This window comes from Cydia amplana, chromosome 16 (assembly GCF_948474715.1).
Source record: "Cydia amplana chromosome 16, ilCydAmpl1.1, whole genome shotgun sequence".
NCBI lineage: Eukaryota > Metazoa > Arthropoda > Insecta > Lepidoptera > Tortricidae > Cydia > Cydia amplana.
Window position 1 is genome coordinate 9,771,959 of NC_086084.1, and position 22,452 is coordinate 9,794,410.

General features: G+C 40.3%; 1 protein-coding gene across 1 annotated transcript in view; it reads left to right on the top strand.

Moving 5' to 3' along the window:
* Nucleotides 1-4,888: 4,888 nt before the first annotated feature.
* Nucleotides 4,889-22,452, top strand: part of LOC134655350 (adenylate cyclase type 10-like) — a 37,946-nt gene continuing 20,382 nt past the window's right edge. Inside the window, exons 1-19 of the mRNA XM_063510800.1 lie at nt 4,889-5,171; nt 5,705-5,805; nt 6,824-6,951; nt 7,556-7,607; nt 9,059-9,291; nt 9,614-9,807; nt 10,354-10,427; nt 10,599-10,756; nt 11,333-11,480; nt 11,588-11,643; nt 15,290-15,467; nt 16,049-16,187; nt 16,445-16,574; nt 17,146-17,356; nt 17,685-17,838; nt 18,052-18,192; nt 18,752-18,898; nt 19,294-19,397; nt 21,179-21,286. Of these exons, the coding sequence (XP_063366870.1) occupies nt 4,985-5,171; nt 5,705-5,805; nt 6,824-6,951; nt 7,556-7,607; nt 9,059-9,291; nt 9,614-9,807; nt 10,354-10,427; nt 10,599-10,756; nt 11,333-11,480; nt 11,588-11,643; nt 15,290-15,467; nt 16,049-16,187; nt 16,445-16,574; nt 17,146-17,356; nt 17,685-17,838; nt 18,052-18,192; nt 18,752-18,898; nt 19,294-19,397; nt 21,179-21,286 (2,643 nt within the window). The 5' untranslated portion in view covers nt 4,889-4,984. The remainder of the gene's footprint in view (nt 5,172-5,704; nt 5,806-6,823; nt 6,952-7,555; nt 7,608-9,058; nt 9,292-9,613; nt 9,808-10,353; nt 10,428-10,598; nt 10,757-11,332; nt 11,481-11,587; nt 11,644-15,289; nt 15,468-16,048; nt 16,188-16,444; nt 16,575-17,145; nt 17,357-17,684; nt 17,839-18,051; nt 18,193-18,751; nt 18,899-19,293; nt 19,398-21,178; nt 21,287-22,452) is intronic.

Here is a 22,452-nt window from a genome sequence, read left to right on the forward strand (position 1 = left end):
GTTATATGTATATGTAAATAGGTAGGTAGGGTATACAATTTTATGCTTGGATTTCCAGAGAATGGTAACTTGGTCAGCGGTCAGCGCTCACCTCATCATCTACAGGTCTACGTCATACATGAGAGGAGTAAGTATAATGTCGTAGAAATTACTAGGATACTTATATTAAAGTTGGCCTCAAAAAACTGATCGACGGTCTAGCTATTTCGATGTAGCTTTAAATGAATAGCGACTTCTTTATATTATGAGATTCAATTTCACGTAGACGGTATGGTGACCTGGTTCCAATACCATGTCATTGACTTCTCAGCTATTAAGTAGGTACCTTTTATATCTGGCATGAGTAAGGCTGATGAGCCATGCTATGGTTAACTATGCTGTTACAAACGATATTAACGAGTTAAAAACGTCGGAAGTCTAAATCTACCTCTATTTCTCTAATACACTGACTAGTGTCTATACTTTAACTCTGTACTCTGTATAGAGGACCTTCCTCAGTACTTAGACTGACAGAAAACTTAACCACAATACTGTGTGAGGTTGACTAAGGTAGATAAGTCAAATTCCGACCCGATAGTTAAGTTCCTTCCAACTGATTTAACGTTTGTCATTAACATTTCTCTGCTAAAGTATCTCCTTAATGCCACAAAATGTTGATTCGTTAGTTAATTGAAATCATTTGTCCCACAGAACTAAGTTATATTCCTTGGGCATAAATTAAGGCTTCGTCACACAGGCGCGTTTTCCGGGCGGGGCGTGAGCGGGACGCGCCGCTTTTACGTATAAAACGCTCACGCCCCGCCCGAAAAACGCGCCTGTGTGACGAAGCCTTTAACCTTCCTCATTGAGAGCTGCCTTCTAGCCCTAGTTGCCCTACAACAGTTTTATTTATTTGATCCCGAATGGACGATGCTGAACTCACGGAAGAGCTACGCGACATGGTCGCGGTCCCTCTTTTCAACTACAGGTCAGCCTGCAAGGACGGCAACGTGTAGTGAAATTATCTAGTAGGTATTAATCGTATAGGATAGGTAAACTACAAGAGACAGTGAGGTCAGTGATTCATTCGATTACCAACTCTAGTCTGAATGTGATATGAAATCAATAAAATAATTAATTGAAGTTTTGTTTTATTTTTATACTCGACCAGCCCTGTTATTGAGGTATTGATATATAGGTGTAGGTGTTACGAGTCAGACCAAGCTAACTGCAGCGAATTTGATAGCACAGATTGTGCAAGTGTTATTTTAAACTTCAAACTTCTATGAATTTATCAAAATCGCCGTAGAGTTAGCGTGGTCTATTTGCCTCTGGCAGTATTTTTGTTTTTTAACTCCTGAGGTCCTTGGTCCAGAAGTTAAATAATCTTTTGATATGATGATGATTGATGATAGCCATGCCATGGACCTCAGGTTCCTCGTGAGCCGTGGCAAAATGCCGAAAGGATGCTGATATACATAATAATTGATGTCTACTATCTGCATCTACGTCATCTACCATGCAGTGCTTAAATTAAACATGCCCTTAAGGCTTGGCCAAACACACGCGTCCGCGCCGCGCGACCGCGGCACATGCTAACCGGTTACCGACGTCAAACAGACTGCGTCCCGCCGGTATCACGCCCCGCTTCTGTCGCGCCCCGCACCGCGCGGACGCGGCGGACCGCCGCGGTGCGCTGGGTCACATCGGTCGGATCGGACGTTTGGCAGCGAGCGGTGGCGCGCGGCCGCGCCGCGTTCGTGGGCGTGTTGAGAGCGCGGTCCGCGCGCGCCCTGTTTGAACAGTCATCACGCGGCGCTGCGTCGCGCTCTGTGTTTGGCCAAGCCTTAATATTTTAACTAAGCACCTTCGCTCCGTAGAATAGCTCTGATGGAATTTGTACCTTTATTATTTATTGCCCGTAAAGTGGCCCACCGTTATGCTTTTCAATTGACCTGACGGGAATTAATTTAGCAAAGCATGTAAAAAACGGATGCCCCATGATGGACATAAGCATCATAGTGAAAGCCAACAAACCTACTTGCACTTTCTAGAATACTTTGTAAAAATGTCAGTAAGATGACAAAAATATCTTCGGTCTCAACGGAAAGTGGAGAGAATTTTGTACGTATAAAGCAGACCAAACTTGAAGTAAGTATTCCTTATCAGCATAATTAATTACTATCTACTACTTGGGTGAGTTTTTTATAACGAAAAATACGGAGGGGGCGTGCGTATGGAAGTTTACCAGTAGTTATTCTCTTTGATTCTACCTTGTGGCCTAAGCCAAAGTGGCTCTAAATTGAAAAGGGAGCTGCGAGTAGAAGGAAGCAGCCTATAGCAGTGGGGAGACACTCCTCCTTTCGGGCAAACTGCTCCATTCGGTTCAGCATTGCTCCGAGCAATTATTAGGGTTGGCACTACTTGACGACCTTTGGCGTGCACGACCACAGATAAGATAAAGACTTGAATTTTGACAACCTAAATAGCCGAAAGGGATAGGGCATGAATCTAGTATTAAACTGGATTGGGCATGAATGGTGGGGATAACTGACAAAACGGGATAGTCTTATGTATCTTTCAGTAGGAGTAGCAGTAGTAATTGTTTGTCCTTGTCACAGTCTCACATTTTTTTTATTCCCCACCGTAAATTAGTATGGATTATAGTGGACAACAAATAAATACGACCAATCATAGCGTCGCGTTGCGTATGTTTTGTCCCTCACGGAGGCACGCGTAGACCACTTCTATGGGATAGGGCCATAGGTACATTAGAAAGGGATAGCATGAGTCGTCCGTGAATCGCTGTCAATCTTCGGTTTTGTAGGAAGTGTCCTTTCTGTGCGGTAGCTTTAGTAAGTACCTACTATTATTTATTCTGTGCTATTATTACTCCGAGGTGCTACAGTACAGGGCTCAAAGACTGCCATTGTTACCCTAATTTTCACCACTAAATAAATATAACACAAAGACATAATTTTTAATTTTGAAGCTCAGCTTCGTGTGCTGATCACGATTGCTAACAACGCTAACTTAATTAGATGTAAATACAGCGCCATCTACTTAGGCTATCAACATTATACATATGTAGCTGCAATGGGATGCACTAGTTTATTACACGTCCTAGCGTTAGGTACTCGTATACAGTTGAATATCTAAGGTATGGCTCATTGGAACTCATTTAACCCTTTTCCAGGCATAGTACGATTATCGACCACATAAGCGGCAAGATAATTTCAACTTTATCATTCCGATTTAAGGTTCAAATTAGACTGCACTTTCGGAAAGTGTGACTTGCTGTCACTTGCTAGACAAAATGGAGCCAGGCGACCGATACAATGAGTGTCTGTTAGCCATGAAACGAGCCCACAGGGAGTCGACGACGAAAACTGCGGCCGAGTCACCGCGAGAGCGGGACAGGGAACCTTCGGACTTGTAAGATGCTACATTATTCACATAGTAGACCAGGTATGCCATCAGCAAGAAGTAGCTAAGCGGGCGAGTTGGTTAATAATCATCGCATAGATGGCGCCAGCATAGGTTTTCCTGTCTCTAGTTTTGTTTCATGGGATTTGGCTTAAGGGGCTAGGCATCCCAGGCCACAAAATTCCAAAAAAAAAAACAACAAGAATTAAACACCGTTATTGGACAGGTAGTTGGTATTCCAGGTGGTATTCTTAGTAACTATTATGATCAACAGCAATGAAGGCGACGTGACAGACGCCCTAGAGACCGCTAGGCGAGGAAGCATAATCGCGTCTATGGTGCCTGACGAGATAATACTCCAGCATTCTAACTACTCAGTTAGGCAGTACGAGACTGCACTCATGTTGATAGATGTCTCAGGTTTGTTCATTCCCTTCGCTTACGTAAGTAGATATCTGTGATGGGGCACTCATAGAACACGCTGTTGGCCTATTTTATGTTTATGGAGCAGCGCTATGTCATATAGAGGTCTTGAAAAAAAGAGGAGTAGGTAAGTATAGTAGAAACATTCTGGGCCCGTAACCTAATGAATTTAAAGCACTACCAGTGCGCTATAGACATTGATTCAATCTGTCTGTTTGGAAGCCAAGTATATACCAAGTATTTTATTTTAGTTATTTATTACAAAAAAGTTACAACTTTTTTGTTAAGGACAAAGCTCCACAAAACTACATTTGTTTGACTGTGGAGTCGCATTATTCTATACTTAAATAAATTTAAGTATGTTATAAGTAATAGGCTTACATTGGGAGTTATAATACTAAGTAATGTCATGAATACTCTATCGGGCAACACATTCCCCTATAGTGTATTCAAGAGATACATTTTAAGACTCTTTTTTAATCTACTTTTTTTGGGCTCTTTTACTATGTCCGCGGGCAAAGTATTCAGTAAATAGGGTAACCGTTTCTTAAGTGTCCTATCACCATAATAATTATACACCCTAGGTACTTCATATTTGCCCGCCGTTAATGCTCTGGTGTTATGACTATGTTTGACTAGATCGTAAGTCGAGTAAAACCTGTGATTCCATGTGTAATAAACACTATGTAGACCCACTAAATAAGATGATGGTCTCTGCGAGTGTGTAATACCTACTGTCTTTTCCGGAAATCGTTTTTTCCAGATTGCGATTTTTGCCATTCGCAATTTTTACCATTTTATTCTTTCCCGAAAGCGTTTCTAACCATTCGCATATTTTCCCATTAATTTTATTTTTCTGATAGGTTTTCTAACCATTCGCATAATTTGGATATGCATTCTTATTATATACGAGACAGAGACACTATTAACAAAAAAAATACTTCTTTTTGTAAATCAATATCGTACAATAAAATAAGTCGGTCGGTAGGTATATGTATGTCATGACAGTGGTGATTATATTATAGTAGTTAATAATATATCACTATATATACTGTAAATGTGTATAGGATTCACGGATCTCTGCGAGAATTTCACTAAGGCTGACCACGGCAGCCCCTCCCGGCTCACCCAAGTCCTGAACTCGTACATCGGAGCCATGGTGCAGGAGATACTCTCACACGGCGGCGACATACTGAACTTCTCTGGAGACGCTATTCTCTCTATGTGGAAGAGATTACCTGGCTTGTCCCTGCAGAGCGTCGTGCACTTGGCTATAGACTGTGGATTAAATATTCAGAAGAATCATGGGACGTTGCATTCTGTTGTTGGCGTTGTACTCAGAGGTTTGTGTTAGTAGCTATAGGTAGTACTCGTATGTTGTAGTATTAGGTAAGCCTTGCCTAAATATGTAAGCATGTAAATACTTATGTATTTTTTTTTAATTTAAAATTAGTGTCATGCTGCGCGGTACATTACAATAGGGTGACTAGTATTGTATAAAACGTAACGTAACCGCGTATTATATAATAGGGTGACTGCTATAGTTATTGGCCCTACACAGTAATGGCCGCTCTTATCTTATTTAACAATAAGGTTTCAATTGGCGTATCTACACTTTACCCTTGTTGCTTGTGACAACAGTGTATTGGTTGCAGAGACATTTCATAGTAGGTGGTGCTATTACCTGATGCTGTAGGTAAAAATACTGTGGTTTGTCGTTGCCAGCCGAAACCACAGAATAAATAATAGTATTATCATCCGAAACTTAAATAATGCGTGGACTTTTCGTAATTGTTTCTATTTGTTTGGCGTTTGTCGTAGATTGTCACCTTTGCTAGGGCCCCGCAAGTGTTTAACAGTGCATGTTTGCTCGCAGTGAAGGTAGCGATATCTTGCGGGGTGTCACGTTTCGCGCTCATCGGCGACGCCGCGCATTCCCACTACGTGGTCCTGGGACAGCCGGTGTGGGATATCAAGGTATTTAAAGGTTCCGTCACACAGGCGCGTTTTTCGGGCGAGGCGTGAGCGGTGAGCGGGGCGTGAGCGTTTTGTATGTAAAAGCGGCGCGCCCCGCTCACGCACCCGCCCGGAAAACGCGCCTGTCTGACGAAGCCTTAAAATTACCTACTGTCTATTATCCTCCTAAGGCCCAGCCATACAAATGAAAAATCTAAAATTTGAACCTGTAGTGTAGGAAATAGAGTTGATTTTGCGTTGTTTGAAAATTGAACGATACAAAGCAAAAGCGACTCTGTTCTAATTGAATATGGTTTAAATTTCATCGAACTGAAGAAGTACTTTAAGGCCTTGGGCCTTAGGAGGCTATAAAGGCCCCAGTACACAATGGGCCATCGCCGGCCACTCCAAGGGACGCATTTATGCGTTAGAGGGAGCAAGTGATATTGCTATCTCATTCTACCGCATGGCTGCGTCCCTTGGAGTGGCCGCCGGCGATGGCCCATTGTGTACTGGGGCCTTAAAGATTATAGATGTGCAAGTTGCAGAGTTGCCTAAAAGTTGGAAAAGTACTCGGAAATTTAAGGAAAATTCCACAGTCAGGAAATAAAGGAGACTTTCTTTTTGGACATGGATTGGAAAGTTTCGATTCCTATAGAAAAATATGAGAAACTTCCGATTCTTTCCCACGTGGAAGTACTTATCGCATTTTGGAAACTTTTCGACGGAACATGATGATTTTACGTTACGTATTAATTAAGTCACTTAAAGATTGTATTGTGTGTTGTTAATTGAAGAGCCGTTGCAGAGTTTACCGTTATTCTTACCATTACCACCTTATTATGTAGGTACAGTCAGCAACAATAGTTGCTAAGCGGGCGAGGTATTCAAAATTATCTTGACGCGCCTTTATTGTCAAGAGAATAAGAGCGTGTCAAGGTAATTTTAAACACCTCGGCCGCTTAGCAACTTCTGCTGCTGACTGTACGACTATCTATGTATGAAGGCATTAAATTTAAATAAATACTGAATATTGAAGGCCGCGGAGAAGCGCGCCGTCGCCGGTGACGTCATCGCATCGCCCAGTGCGTGGCGGCATGCGAACGAGGCGGAGTATATTTCGGAGTCAATTGGAGATGGAACTCATACGAGGGTAAAGTGTTTTTGGTAGTCAACTTCAAACTTGTAAAATTCGAAATTAGTCGGTTTCGACCGTTTCTATTAACGGTTTACAATCCATCATAATCATAATCCATCTCTATATTCTCTATTAATCAGATGGATATAGATATATAGACTTTCGAAAGTCAAAGTTTGCGGTTGAATATCAGTTTAGTGGTATTTATTAAGATAGTCTAGCACACCATTAAATAAATATATAAAAAAAATTAAATCATCTCTCATATTTAGGTAGATTAGATACTGGAAGTAGGGACCTCTGTAGTCGGTACTGTTGTTGTGTATTTTACCGTTTCAAATCGCATCTTTGCTATGAAAAGCTACGCCGTAGCACGTAGCAGTAGCATGTAACAGCCCCTTGTAGCGGAACATTGTGGCAGTTGCAACTTATTCATTCATTCACTGAATAAAGTATTGATTTTGTATATGATTTAAATTTATGTTTGACAAGTTTTCACAGATTATTTGTTACGAATAAATATGACCTTGATGCATCAAGGCGGTTTTCTTACTGTTTCAACTGTTTGTGATAGTGGCGCTCCCTACGCAGAGTTTTGCGTCATATTTCCTATTAACACCATTTATTTTGTAGGTGCTACAAACCGCTGGTCCATGGAAGAGATTCAGCCCCTCTTTTATTAACGGTAATCTGTTGTATATGATCGTATTTATATATCTCCATATATAAATATACATATTATGTATATAAAATCTGGCACTCCATTATTTTTAGACAAAGAACTGCTTCTTCCTGCTGTCGACTTAACTGGCGACCTGGAGCAATACTACAAAAAATTTGCACGTAAGACTTTCATACTACCTTCCACCAGGGATGTTGCGAATATCCGCATCCGCAACCGCGGAACTTCCGCATTGTTTCAACATCCGCATCCGCATAAAATCGATGCGGATTTAACGCGGATGCGGATGTGGAACAGGTCGGTACAGGAACGTCTTAGCATCGGCGTAAGTGCTAGACTGCTAGGTAATTTAGTCATTAGCCAAAAAAACCTATTAGAAATTAGCAGTCGAGCGTGAGTGGGACTTAATGTACGGAACCCTTGGAACGCGAATCCGACTCGCACTTGACCGGTTTTTTGAAATAAAAATTACTAAAATTTAATATTTGACGTTTTTTATGTAGGTACCTCTATCTTGACATCCGCATCCGCGGATATTAGCCTTTAAAAATCCGCATCCGCATCCGCGGATGTCAAAAAATCGGCATCCGCAACATACCTGCTACCTTCTTACTTATCTAGCCAGCGGTCGGCAACCTTTTAGCAGCCAAGGGCCACATAGTAGTTTACGAAGTTGTCGCGGGTCGCACTTTGTTAATATTTATGACTTTATCAGACATTGTCGTTTGTCAATATTACATACAAAATAGCCAGGGAGGCTCGCGGGTTGCAAGTGACAGGTTCACGGGCCGCGGGTTGCCGACCGCTGATCTAGACTAACAACAACAGGATCAAAAATTCAACCAAATATCTATTAAAAGTCGCGTGCCTTTAGATGGCGCCGCTTGTGTTGGTACTCCACCTATCTAATTTCTTGGTCCAAACCAAATGTGCATTGCGTCTCATCTCAATATCTCATTAAGTTAAATATGAGACGCAAATGCCCATTAGACAAAGAAATTGGACAGAATGGAATACCACCTTTAGGTAGATAGACCTCGGCTCAACAGACATAAACAGAGGTATAAAATTAGAAATGTGAAGTCTAAGAATTGTTAGCGCTCCGAAATTGACAGCTGGTGTAGATGGCGCTATACCATACCGCTTCGTACAGTATGAGAAAACGCTGGCTATCAAAATGTGACGGTTTGCAATCCAGTGACCACAAAAAATATTGCGCAATGTAACACCATTTACTTTAGCTGCCAAACTCTGGGAACAGTATTTTTTTAACTAGAACTCTTCCACATAAAATAAATCTTTTATATATAGTTGGTCAAACATATTGTCAGTAAATAAGAACAAAAAAAACTATACTCAGCCTTTTCTTTTGGGTGCTAGTACTAGCGTAAGACAAAGATATGATTGTCTCTGTCTATGTTTGAAATGAGGCAGTTCTTTGACAAACTATAATTATGGCTTTTTCAGTTCGGCCAGTTATAGTATCAGCGTTACGTAGCCTATGGTGGCCTACGCTTCGCAAGTTCATGGTGCAACCCGTGATTTGGGCCGTAGAGAATGACGAACCGATGGAATTCTTGACCGAGATACGCCGAGTGGTCGTCATCTTCTTGAACATTGTGACCAAAACTGTGACTGATGAAACGCTTGTCGAAATTGTGGATACTGCGTATAAATGCGTTTATAGGTTGGTGGAGATTATGGTTTACCTAATTTAGCATATCCGTTCAAATGACGTTCATGATATGATTCTATAGTTCCTTGGCTACCCAAAGGTCAACGCTGTACAAAGAAAAATAAAATACCGACTCAGTCAATTGCTACTAGTGAAAATATTAACTTCCACTCGATTACTCTAAGTAAGGTTCCCTTTATAGAAAATTGGTCTTAGCTTAACTCGCCTAGTCGTTCATCGGTGGGAAAAATCGAGAACTGTCATTTGTCGGTGTCGGTTCTCGGTATCACCGAGATATGAGCTCTATCTACCATCATGTGGTCCATTATTTCAGCACATCGTCAGTAGCAGGCGGCCTCTTAAACAAAGTATCCTTGTTCGACAAAGACCTGATGTTTCTACTCGTTTTCGGCCTCCGAGGGATGTCCCACGGTGACGAGGCCCAAAAGAGCCTGCTCTGCGCTCAAGCCTTGAAGGAGAGGCTGACCGACCCTAACATTATATCAGTCTCAATCGGGATATCGTCTGGTGAGAATGTAGAGTCTGTGCGGAAAGAGAAGAGTCGTGAAGTGTATTGAGCCCCATACATTCCACGACTCTTCTCTTTCCGAACAGACTATTAAGTTTTTTTGCCGTTCACCGCTGACCAAGGTTAGCCCAATAACGGGTTTTACGTAGTTTAGACTGGAGTCGTCTCTCCCGTGGATAATGACCATCTTGGTCATAATAATTACCTACCTAAATGACTCCCTTAATTTGGATCATTTCCACCTCTTACCATCAAGTTGTTACCGTAACAGCTAGGGCTGTTTTATCTGTTGGGGCATTCCACAAAAAGGTATATACCTCATTAAGTTAACCTGCAGAAATCTGACTTATATACCGTTGAATTTAAAGCTAAGTTATCAAACATTATCATGCGACATATCGGCTTCTTAGCTTTGTCATAAATGTTAAAAATAGCGGCACTTACTCGACACTTTTCTGGAAAACCCCTGTTACCACTGGGAATAACTTAGTGCCCTTAGTGGCAACAGGTGGAGGTGGTGTCTGGGAATAACTTTTGGTTTGTAGGAACAACATACTGCGGTGTGGTTGGTCATGTTCTCCGGCGGGAATACACGGTTATAGGAACAGCAGCAAATAAGGTAATAACCTCGTGATGAGAAATGTACCTAAATCAAACACTTGTTTTGTTTTTACGCACTAACGACCTGACAATAATAGAGGCGTGTTCAGATATGACACGATACGACTGTACCAGGAAATATCGTATGGCTATTTTCGGTCTTAATTATTTCATTAGCTAAATTTTCCAGGCAGCACGATTAATGACAGCGTATCCCAACAAATTAGTTTGTGACAAGGAAACATTTTTAAGAAGCAAAATGGATCAAGACTTTTTTAGGTTGATGGAATTCATCCCAATGAAAGGCATCCAGAGGCCTGGACCAGTTTACGAATTCAACAAATATGGGTCAGTAAATCGATATATTACAGGTATATCATTAAGTACCAAGGTAAGTACCAGGATTTCATTTTAGGATGGTTATACCAGGGTTATACCTACTCATGGACAGCGACGCTATTTCGCCCATTTTCCATAGCGCGGACTAGACGCCGATGCTCTTCTGAGCTAGTGTTGGGTGGCCCATAGATATAGGTACCTACTTACTTATTATTATTGGGGTGGTACTGGGCCTTTGGGTGCCGCATCGACCAAGCATTGATCTATGTGACGGCCCTATAAAGTTCATTACTAATGCCCGTTGCATCCAGAAAATTACAGATTTTTTGGGCCGTAATGTTTTGTAAGTATACCTCATAGGGTTGCAATACGTGCCGCCCTAAGTAGGCACTTCTTTTTGATTTTGTAGGAATAGAGAATGTGCACTGCAGTCTCCTCTGACTCCTGGCAGAACCTGCATGTCGCATCTTGTTTCTTGCCAATTTGAAACATGTGTTTGTCCAAATATAGGTACTTACCTAAGCGCACGCCGCACGAAGCTTTATTTGCCTGAGAACGATATTTATTGTTGAAATGTTCACGCAGATGGCCTGAAAAGCCGAGCGGCAGACGCCAGCCTATCCTAGACAGGGAGAAGGAGTTGCGAGCCTACATACTGGCTTTACAGAAGGCAATGGAACATCATGAGCCGTTTGTAAGAACAGGGGATCTTATATACGGAGTAGTGTTCATTGTAAGTGCTTATTGTTATGCCTCTGATTGTAGAGTTGTAAACATATTTTCAAAGGGTTACTTACACATTTGAAATAAACGCTCGATATATTTCGATTCGTTTTGAAGGATCTTCGACTGAAGCACGGCATACCGAGTGCGCCGTCTACTATCGAGCGCGTTGCGTATTTTAAAATGTTTGAGTCTCACGGCAGTATAATAGTAAAAATTGTAGAGTAAATAGTGGCCAAAATTCATTAATCGTGATGTGTACTAGCAATTATCTAAGATAAATAAGTGGTCCTAATTTGACAGCTAATATAGTGGTGCTGTAGGTACGGCTTTGTTGCATTATATGCTAATTCATCTCGTTGTTAGATGTATATACTTACTTACCTATACTACTGATAATTCAGTGACCACAGAATATATCTATGACGTAGACACCGCCATCTATTTCAGCTTACAAACAAGAGGGTACGACTTTTTTTTAGAGTTTACATCCCTTTAGAAAGTTACATATTATTTAGAAAAAAAAAACTTTCTCCGCAGGGACCTCCTAAAATAGGTAAAACGCGATTAGTGGAAGAATGCATATATCTTACGCCAAATTGTGTTAGGATCGTAAGAATATCTTTAACGGAAACTGAAAAGGTGATTTTTTTTTCTATTTTATAATTAAGTACCTACCTACAATAAAATTTATTTTGTAAACCAAGGGTCGGTGAAGTGTCCATAACTCAGTTGGTCGGAGCGGCCCGCTCGATCGCGCGTCCATACCAATGTAGTCCCCATTTTCCTCTCTGGATATCAATTGTATTGTATTGTACGAGGGGCGTTCAATAAAAAGTGAGAATGAGTATGTTATATACAACTTTTATTAAATGTAATTTTATTTTTCGACATAGTCACCTTTTAGCATAATACGCTTAGTATATCTTTTTTCTAAACTTAAAATTCCATTTCTAAAAATGGTTTCATCTTGAGTACTTAAAAAATCTTGTACTGCAGCGACTACCGCGTCGTCGTCTTCAAATTTCTTGCCTCTTAGGCATTCCTTCAATCTCGGAAATAGGTAGAAATCACTAGGGGCGAGGTCTGGTGAATACGGGGGATGCTTAAGGATATCGAACCCAGCATCACGTATTGCAGCCATTGCAACGGCGGACTTGTGTGCCGGTGCATTGTCCTGATGGAACAACACAATTTTCGAGAGTTTACCTCGCCGTTTTTCACGGATCTCATTGCGCAATGTTGCTATTTGTTTGGCATATAAAGAGCCCGTAATAGTGGCTCTATGCTCGAGATACTCAATCATTACGACCCCTTTACCATCCCAAAAAACAGAGCCCATGACCTTACCGGCAGATGGGCCCACCTTGAATTTCTTCGGAGTTGGAGATGATGGCCTTTTCCATGTCATAGACTGCAGTTTCATTTCAGGGTCGTAATGATGGAGCCATGTTTCGTCCATTGTTATAAATCGCGCCAAAAAAAGTTCCCGGTCTTGCTGTATCAGGACCAAAGCTTCTTGACAAATCTCGACTCTAGTTTGTTTTTGTGTGTCAGTAAGCATTCTGGGTACCCAACGCGCTGATACCTTTTTCATACCCAAGCGTTCATGTAAAATATTATGCACGCTCCCCGTTGAAATCTTTACATTTTCAGCAATAAAACGAACCGTGACACGACGATCCGCCAAAACTAAGTTTTCGACTTTTTTCACAATTTCTTCAGTTACTGCTGTAGTAGGGCGTCCGGAGCGGGGGTCATCCATGGTCGATGTTCTTCCACGTCTAAATTCGGCGCACCAACGTGCGACTGTCGAATACGGAGGAGCATTAGACCTTAAAGTGTCCCGTAAATCTAAATTGACTTGGTCCGTAGAAATTTTTTTCAAACGGCAGTATTTGATAACGGCGCGCAGTTCAATTTTCTCCATTTTCGCTAACGTACTCAATAGCATCGCAAAGAAATCGCCGTATTTTTTTTTTAAACAAAAAACAGTTACTTTTTTTTTCAGGGCAATCAGCTAGGTAGATTAGCTTTACCGGCCAGTATTTACTTTCCTAATATTTAAAGAGTTTGCATCTCATTCTCATTATATATTGAACGCCCCTCGTATTGTAGTTCGGGCGATTTTCCGCAACTCGACGTCTTGCGCCTATTTTGCGTGATGGGGATGTGGGCTAGTCCTGCCAGCCCAGCTCCTCGAGGAATCCTATCAAACCTTTGATGTTGAGTAGGACCTCGGGGAGGTCTCTCGGGGATCCGAGATGTTTTGCCCTGTATGGGGCCACTCTGCTGCATTCCAGCACCACGTGAGAGGCTGTTTCTTCTGTCTCCATGCATCCACAGCATAGGTGACTGTCTGTGACACCTGTTGTAAAAAGATGTTTGTTAAAGAGTCCATGACCTGTTATGACACTGGTTACCATACTCAGTCGAACCTTTCCTAGTTGAAGGAGCGCCCTTGTGAGCTCTGGATATCAATTACTTATAGAAAATATTTAAACACAATTAGATGTAATGTAAGCTATGCCCCTTAGTTTTTTTTTCGTTTTTTTATTATCGAAATTAGGAGCATTTCATAATTTGTATGGAGCTATGGTTAATATACCTACATCAAATTGTGAGAAAACATTTTCCATACTGTATGGAAAAGTCACCGTGTTAATTTCTATACCTATTCAGTTTTGTGTTCACCATACAGATACCATATGGATTATTCCGTCAGATTGCTCTCAAAACTCTGGCAGGGAGTTCCTCAGAACGAGACAAGTGCGAAAACCAAATACGGACAAGGTTTACAAGCATTGACTTTGATAATGGAATAAGCACACTGCAGTGCTGTTATACAGGGTGTCCCTGGAAGTATGGTCAAATCGAATGGGGATGTAGAGATGGCCATTCTGGGGATTTCCTACCACATGCGCTATTATGCTAAGTCATGCGATTTCACATTTTATTTTGAAAACAACATTTTATTTTTTTACTTTTATCTTGAAAATGGACCATAAGAAATTTTGCTTAACGCTTTCAGAAGAACACAGAATGTTTTTTACAAGCCTTTTTTAACTTTCAATGTTTGTATGTATCATATGTATGTTCGGGTCAACTATTACAAGATAAATTAGACCCACTTCCTATTCATATTTAATTTCACAAATGGATCTATCCTACCGCAATGAAATTATATCGCGGTAGACCCGTTTGTGAAATTAAATATGTGTACAAAACGCGAATGTTTAAAGTGTGATATTCGATTGAGCTCTAACTTAACATACCTACATATGTAAGTTGGGTACATGCAATATTATGGTACCATCGCGCTGATCAGATGTTAACGCAATTAACCCTATTGTGTTTGGGTTTGTAACAATTGTCTGGCTGACTATTAAGTAGTTGCATACTTAAAGAAAAGTGCCTACAGTAAGTGATAAAAGCTTGTAGGTATCAGGAATGTCATTTTGACAAAAGACTTATTTAAGTAGACATTGCTCTTTTTCCATTTCCATTCATTCAACAGCACCTATTTCAAAACCTGGAATTTGCGCGGTTGTCAAGATGAAATTACATCTACTTACAGAGGCCATAAAATAAAGTATCCAATATCCATTTAGAATTTACGTTTGTGTCTCCGGCTATTGTATTTGAGCCATTGTACGCTTTTGTGTATTTCTGAGAGCGTTAAAACATCGAAAATTCATAATAAAATGTCATATATTATATCAACAAGTAGCACTTGTATAATAGTAAATGTTAGTCGAAAATATTTAGAATGACCTCCTCTACACCCCTATCCGATTTAATCCATACTTCTATGGTCAGCCTGTATAATGTTAATGAACACTCCAGTTTGGACCTCGACGCATTGACTCCAGTTGAGCTTTATGCGATAAATATAATATTCGGTTGTCGCCTGGAGTTGCCCGACAACTTTGAATTTCCGGATGATATTCTCGAAGAAAGTTGCACGAAAAATCTAGTTCGTAATATTTTTGAAAATGTAAGTATTCACATTTATTCCATTTGAAAAAAAAAATGCTGATATCGGTGGCGACACTGGCAACCATTTATATTTTGCTGACATAGCGTTACGCTCCTACGCTAGGCACTCCGTAGCGTAGCCTGTCACAATTTTTAGCCTTTTGCTACGCGGCGTGCTACGCTGTGCCGCGTAGCACCATTTTTCCGCTTGGTAACAACAATAACAGTCCGTAGTGATCTACTACATACATGTGAATGTTTTTAAGTAGAAAACATTTAACCCTTCAAGTGGCGTCAGCGAAAACGCGAAAAGTAGTCAAGTGGCGCCGCGGATTTGCGCAAAAGCAGTCACGTGGCGGGGCCCCGATGGGTGGTCAGCGCAGATTAAAAGAATTTTACAAAATCGTCGATTTTCTTTGGGACGATATCCCTTCGCGCCTAAATTTTTCAAATTTTCCGCCTTTTTCTACTGACAAGATTTGGTTGACCCAGTATAGTACCTAAATATACTGTAGGTATTTTTGATTAGACAATCTTGAAGGGCCAAAAGCTTAACAGATTTTGCTAAATCAAAATTCTGTAAACATTGGTTCTTTACAGAATATTCCTGCAATGTGTATAGTGGCGATAGAAGAGGGAATGAATATTGACGACGAGTCTTGGAAGTTAATCTTGGTTCTATTGGATACCAAAACAATATTCGTCATCATGGCTCTTACTGATCAATCAAGCATGTCTGGTAAAGTGCTGTCTACCTATTCTTAGTCGATCGCATTTTATGACATCCAGCAACCGAATGAAATATCACTGGTGATATCTACACACTACCCCCATTTTTTTTTTCTTAAGTCGGGTATTAAACAAGTAGGTATACCCACTTATATCTTCTTGCTGGGACGTCAAATATTGCTGGGAGGTGATGTCCAATATAGTTATGCAAACAATTGATGCACAATAAAAATCTATTTAATTGTACAAATAAATTTCCGTCGACAGAAGTGGCCCTCCAATGTTTATCGAGCAACAAGCTGCTTCAAATGCCGATTTCCGGACTGAGCCATTGGTACCACTTGGTTATTGCCTGCCAGTTCCTTGACGTGCAAGCTGTTCCGATAGATTTTGAGAAGTATTTATTTATTCCTATGTTACTTTTTAATCTTTGCTAATGCAGGGGCCCGTTTGTCAAAAGCTTGTAGACTCTTCTCTTTCCGAACAGACTCTAACTTAAGTAATACAAGTGGAAGTCCCTTTCTAACAAAAGCTGTCAAAAAGGGACATCCGCTTGTATTACAAGTTTCAAGCTTTTGTGAAACGCAATATTCGTTCTATAATTTGTATAAGATAAGGCAAGTAAATTACGCCACGTTGAAAGTGCTGGTAACCTAGCCCCCTTCATTTATTAAGGTAGGCTATAATTTGAGCATGTTCGTCCGTCTGTTTGCCTGTCTCATTGATCATAATGTAGTCCTAAGCTCATCACATTAAGCATTTGGTGCTATGCGGCTGTTATTTTGGTATAAATATATGTATTCACGTTGACGTAGCGATAAATTTTATGTCACTTATATCTGAAATAGTGAAAAATTAAGCTAAGGTAACTCGGCATCGATTTAATAGTGTTGTAGGTAATTACAAACTCTGTCCCTCGCCAATTCGGTGCAGAGGTCGCTTGTGGGCAGACTTAACTGTGACTTCAGGTTGATACAAAGCGCATGTAACGGTGTGCCTGGCTGGATCCAGGACTTCATCATATCTCTCGTCCAGCAAGGAGACTTGACTGTAGAAACTACGACCAGGGCTAAGGCGTTGGAGCAAAGAGCAGTGATGCCTACGCCATCTTTACTGTATACGACGGTAGCTTTGGGAACAACTACCGACAACCAAGTTTCGTTAGACTCGTATTTTAAGGTGAGTTTTATCACGCAATGTTATGCGGATGCGGCCACCTCGGCTGACAGTGACAGATACAGTCCCCATCAGATATATCGGAGCGGCCAAGATGCTCACAAAATATCTGAACACGCCTCTATTGCCAATGTGTGTTTATTTTTGAGCACCTCGGCCGCTCCGATATATCTCTCTGATGACGACTGTAACAGTGCTGCAATTCCCCGTTTGCATTAGAAGTCCCTCATTCTGTTCCACCCAATATAAGTCGATGGAATGAAGTAATTTTATTTTCCCTCTGTTCATCTACACTCCAGAAATATACTTAGGTACATTATTTTTGTTTTAGGAAGTTTTGGATAAATTAGATCATGAATCTCATGATACCGATAAATTTAAAAGTAGCGAAGTACTTGGTTTAAACCCAACGGAGGACATTCAAATAGCAGTTCTTGCGGACACATTCGACGTTTTGAATATTCGGATGTCCGTTAACGCGGATGGTGAGAAAATATTAAGTTTTAATTTTTTATAGTCAGGTTTAACGTGATTTAAGTGCCAACCAAACTAGTATTGAATCCGTTAATATTTAAAGGACTAGGCAGAAGCATGATTTGGTAAAACAATTTTGTAATTTACATAATATTTTTAGCAATAAGTAAACTAAAAAAAACAGATATATATAAAACTAAATACCTAATGATTATGTCTTCCAGTAATGATCATGACGACTTATGACTCGCTCACTCCGTTCGAAAAGATGCTGTTAAAATGTTGTTCCGTTTTGGGTGTTGTTTTTCCTCGACTAATGATGGAATATCTGGTAGAGTGTGATTCAAGAAGAAAAATTGCAAAAGGTAGCAAAAAATACATTAATCTTCGAACAATTTAGATCTGTTATTGTATTATATTATATATAGGACTATAATAGCCCGAACCCTCTTACATGAGAGGAGGCTGTGCCCAGCAGTGGAACGTGTAAGGGCTGATTTTTAGGGTTCCGTACCCCAAAAAGGTAACCTTTATAGGATCCCTTTGTTGTACGTCCGTCCGTCTGTCTATCTCTGTCTCTGTCAAAATTAAAACCATATTAGGTACCTACTCCCTTTGAATCTGTGAAAAAATCAAACTTCTAAGTTAGCGTAAAAAAAGTAAGGCCGTTTATGGCGTAAAAAAACGTAACATAATAATATGTCTACACTCTCAAGGGAATCAAAATTTATAGTAGGTAATTATTATTTATATTTATTAATTTATATCCCGTAGAACGCTAGAACTATATAATTGGGCAAGTAATATCGTCTTACACCTTAAATACAGGAAATAATCTCAAAAGTAAAAAAGTAAGTTGTCTCAAAAGTAAGTTGTAAAAAATAAAACAAAAAACTAGATTATTTTTTAAGATTTTGTTTTCAGCTGTAGCGAAGTTATTCTCAGTTGGTGTTCTGGAGTGTGAAGGGGGTGATTTTACCGAAGAGACATCCAAGGTGTTGGTGCATCGGTCACCGGAGATTCAAAATGCTCAGCCACCATATTGCTCCTGTCGCGGCACTGAAGAATTGCGTAAGAAATCTGCGTTAAAGAGTTGTGCTTTCTTACAAGTGTTAGGGATATCCTGGTTATTTATTTACTGTAACTAGAACTATAAATCCTAAAAATATATTATGTATTTGGTAAGTATCAGCTGTTCATCCGACTAAGGTAGTCGGTACTTAACAAGTTTTTTTTTTTCACCACACTAGCTGGTAAAAGCTCTCTTGATTATTCAAAAACTGATGAGTATTTAAATAAATTAAATTATATGTGTATTTAAATAAGTTAAATTGTATGTGTATTTGTATTTGATCCAGATGTGGGGCAAAGTAATCTGCTGCAAGTTTTGAGTTGTTTTCTTATGTTGGCTGGTAGATTTTTTTTATTTTACATTTTTCTATATTTTTGTTGTTTATTTGTTTCAGTCAACTGCGCTGACCTACCGAAGTATGCATTTTGTGGTTACATGAGGTTTAAATCTACTTTGTTCCAAACCACCACATATGAATTACTCACGGAGACTCAAAAGGTAAGTATTCTACAATGAAAAATATTATAATATTGTCTATGGAATTGTTTAATTTCTGTATGGAATAATTGTGATGTTCGGGCTCGAAATTTCGGACAAAAATCGGTGTAGACTCACCTTAAATAGAGACATCTCCCGTAAATGTTAGTAACAGTAGAAGAAAAAAAACTGTACTCTTTTCCTCTTTTCGGGGTAATACGAGGGGCGTTCAATAAAAAGTGAGAATGAGTATGTTATATACAACTTTTATTAAATGTTATTTTATTTTTCGACATAGTCACCTTTTAGCATAATACACTTAGTATATCTTTTTTCTAAACTTAAAATTCCATTTCTAAAAAAGGTTTTATCTTGAGTACTTGAAAAATCTTGTATTGCAGCGACTACCGCGTCGTCGTCTTTAAATTTCTTACCTCTTAGGTATTCCTTCAATCTCGGAAATAAGTAGAAATCACTAGGGGAGAGGTCTGGTGAATACGGAGGATGCTTAAGGATATCGAACCCAGCATCACGTATTGCAGCCATTGCAACGGCGGACTTGTGTGCCGGTGCATTGTCCTGATGGAACAACACAATTTTCGAGAGTTTATCTCGCCGTTTTTCACGGATCTAATTGCGCAATGTTGCTATTTGTTCGGCATATAAAGAGCCCGTAATAGTGGCTCCATGCTCGAGATACTCAATCATTACGACCCCTTTACCATCCCAAAAAACAGAGCCCATGACCTTACCGGCAGATGGGCCCACCTTGAATTTCTTCTGAGTTGGAGATGATGGCCTTTTCCATGTCATAGACTGCAGTTTCGTTTCAGGGTCGTAATGATGGAGCCATGTTTCGTCCATTGTTATAAATCGCGCCAAAAAAAGTTCCCGGTCTTGCTGTATCAGGTCCAAAGCTTCTTGACAAATCTCGACTCTAGTTTGTTTTTGCGTGTCAGTAAGCATTCTGGGTACCCAACGCGCTGATACCTTTTTCATACCCAAGGGTTCATGTAAAATATTATGCACGCTCCCCGTTGAAATCTTTACATTTTCAGCAATAAAACGAACCGTGACACGACGATCCGCCAAAACTAAGTTTTCAACTTTTTTCACAATTTCTTCAGTTACTGCTGTAGTAGGGCGTCCGGAGCGGGGGTCATCCATGGTCGATGTTCTTCCACGTCTAAATTCGGCGCACCAACGTGCGACTGTCGAATACGGAGGAGCATTAGACCTTAGTGTCCCGTAAATCTAAATTGACTTGGTCCGTAGAAAAATTTTTCAAACACATGTATTTGATAACGGCGCGCAGTTCAATTTTCTCCATTTTCGCTAACGTACTCAATAGCATCGCAAAGAAATCGCCGTATTTTTTTTTAAACAAAGAACAGTTAGTTTTTTTTCATGGCAATCAGCTAGGTAGATTAGCTTTGTCGGCCTGTATTTACTTTCCTAATATTTAAAGAGTTTGCATCTTATTCTCATTATATATTGAACGCCCCTCGTAATACTCTAGCATAAGAAAAACACAGTATGATGGTTATTTCTGCCTATGCTCCATTAACAAACAACTCTAATCTACAAATGTGGCATTCCCTTCCTTTCCTTCTGCGCATGCGCATGAAACATAAGGACCCTTCTATAATGGAAAGCCACATATTTCTCGTGAGTCCTGTGTTTATATACACTTTACCCATGATAGTTCATCATATAAGTAGGTACCTACACCCTACACTGTAACATTGTTAGTAAGGTATATCTTTAAAAAGTACGATTCTGATGTGTTTTTTTGTATTCAGTATGATCTGCACGCTCGAGCTCTGCTATATTTGAAGCAGTACACTCGACGGTGTTGGTACTGCGGAGAAGGCTGTTTCCTCAAGCTGCTTGGCAGGCGCACTAATGATGTAAGACACTTCACTTAGATCTTGAATATGAATTTTCATCATCATCAATTCATCCCCCTATCACCCATTGCATAAGCCTCTTCAAGGACACCACTTATGTCTGGGATAATCGTATCAAGAAGCAGGGTCGGATTAAGCATGTCGGGGCCCCTAGGCAGTGCAATGCTCGGGGCCCCCTTACAGTCAATTCTACATACATAATGTTCAGTTGTTCAGTACAAGGATGTAAGTTTGTGATTTTAATTTCAACCTTCAGGTGTCGATTGAGCCGATCCGAACATGCCGAGCGATGTCTTTTTCGCTCTTATTGCGTGGACATCTCACATCATGGAACATGGAACATGGACATCATGGAAAGCTTTTTTCTATCAGTTTTTGCCGATTCCTTTTTGCGTCAAGTGTGGGGAGAGCCTTTTTTTTTCTCAATAGCGATTGTCCGACCATAAGACCATACGCCGAGCCACATGATTAAAATTAATGTAATAATATAGACTTTCCATGTATAAAATGACACTTCATTCACCAGTCAAGCTAGCATGTAGGTACAGAGTCAACCTGATAAGCACCAAAAAACGCGAGCGCAGCGATCGCGAAATTTTTTGTGAAATAATTGTGAAAGCGTGTTAAAAAGGCCGGGCCGGGCCTAAAATCCGAAGTTCCCAAGTGAGGCGTGCTGTCATGCGAGGTCAAAGCCGTGTTTCAGGATAAGCTCGGCTAGAGCACAGACGCCAACCAATGTCCATTGTATTAAAAAGCGAGGCCGCAGGCCGAGCTTGGCACAGCGAAGCCAAAGGCTAAGCTGAAGAAGAGGAAATTTGGAAGACAAACCAAAAATTTAGGTAAAAAGTGAGGCTGAAGGTCGAGCTCAGCAATCTCCACATTACTGACTTTCCATTGATGAGGTTTTAGGCTCTCGAGAGCCTGAAATTCGAGCTCGACATTACTGACTTTAAAACCTATAAAATAACATAATTTAGGTTCATATTGTTCATAATCATCTAATGTTTCTGTGTCTGAGAAACTGATATTGGACATTAGGTATGAGTAGGTACCATAATTTTTTTTTATGAATTTTGGCTATTTGGAACAAATTTTTTTTTTACGAGTGCGGGGCCGCCGGGGCCCCCTAGCCGAGGCGGGGCCCATAGGCAGTTGCCTACTCTGCC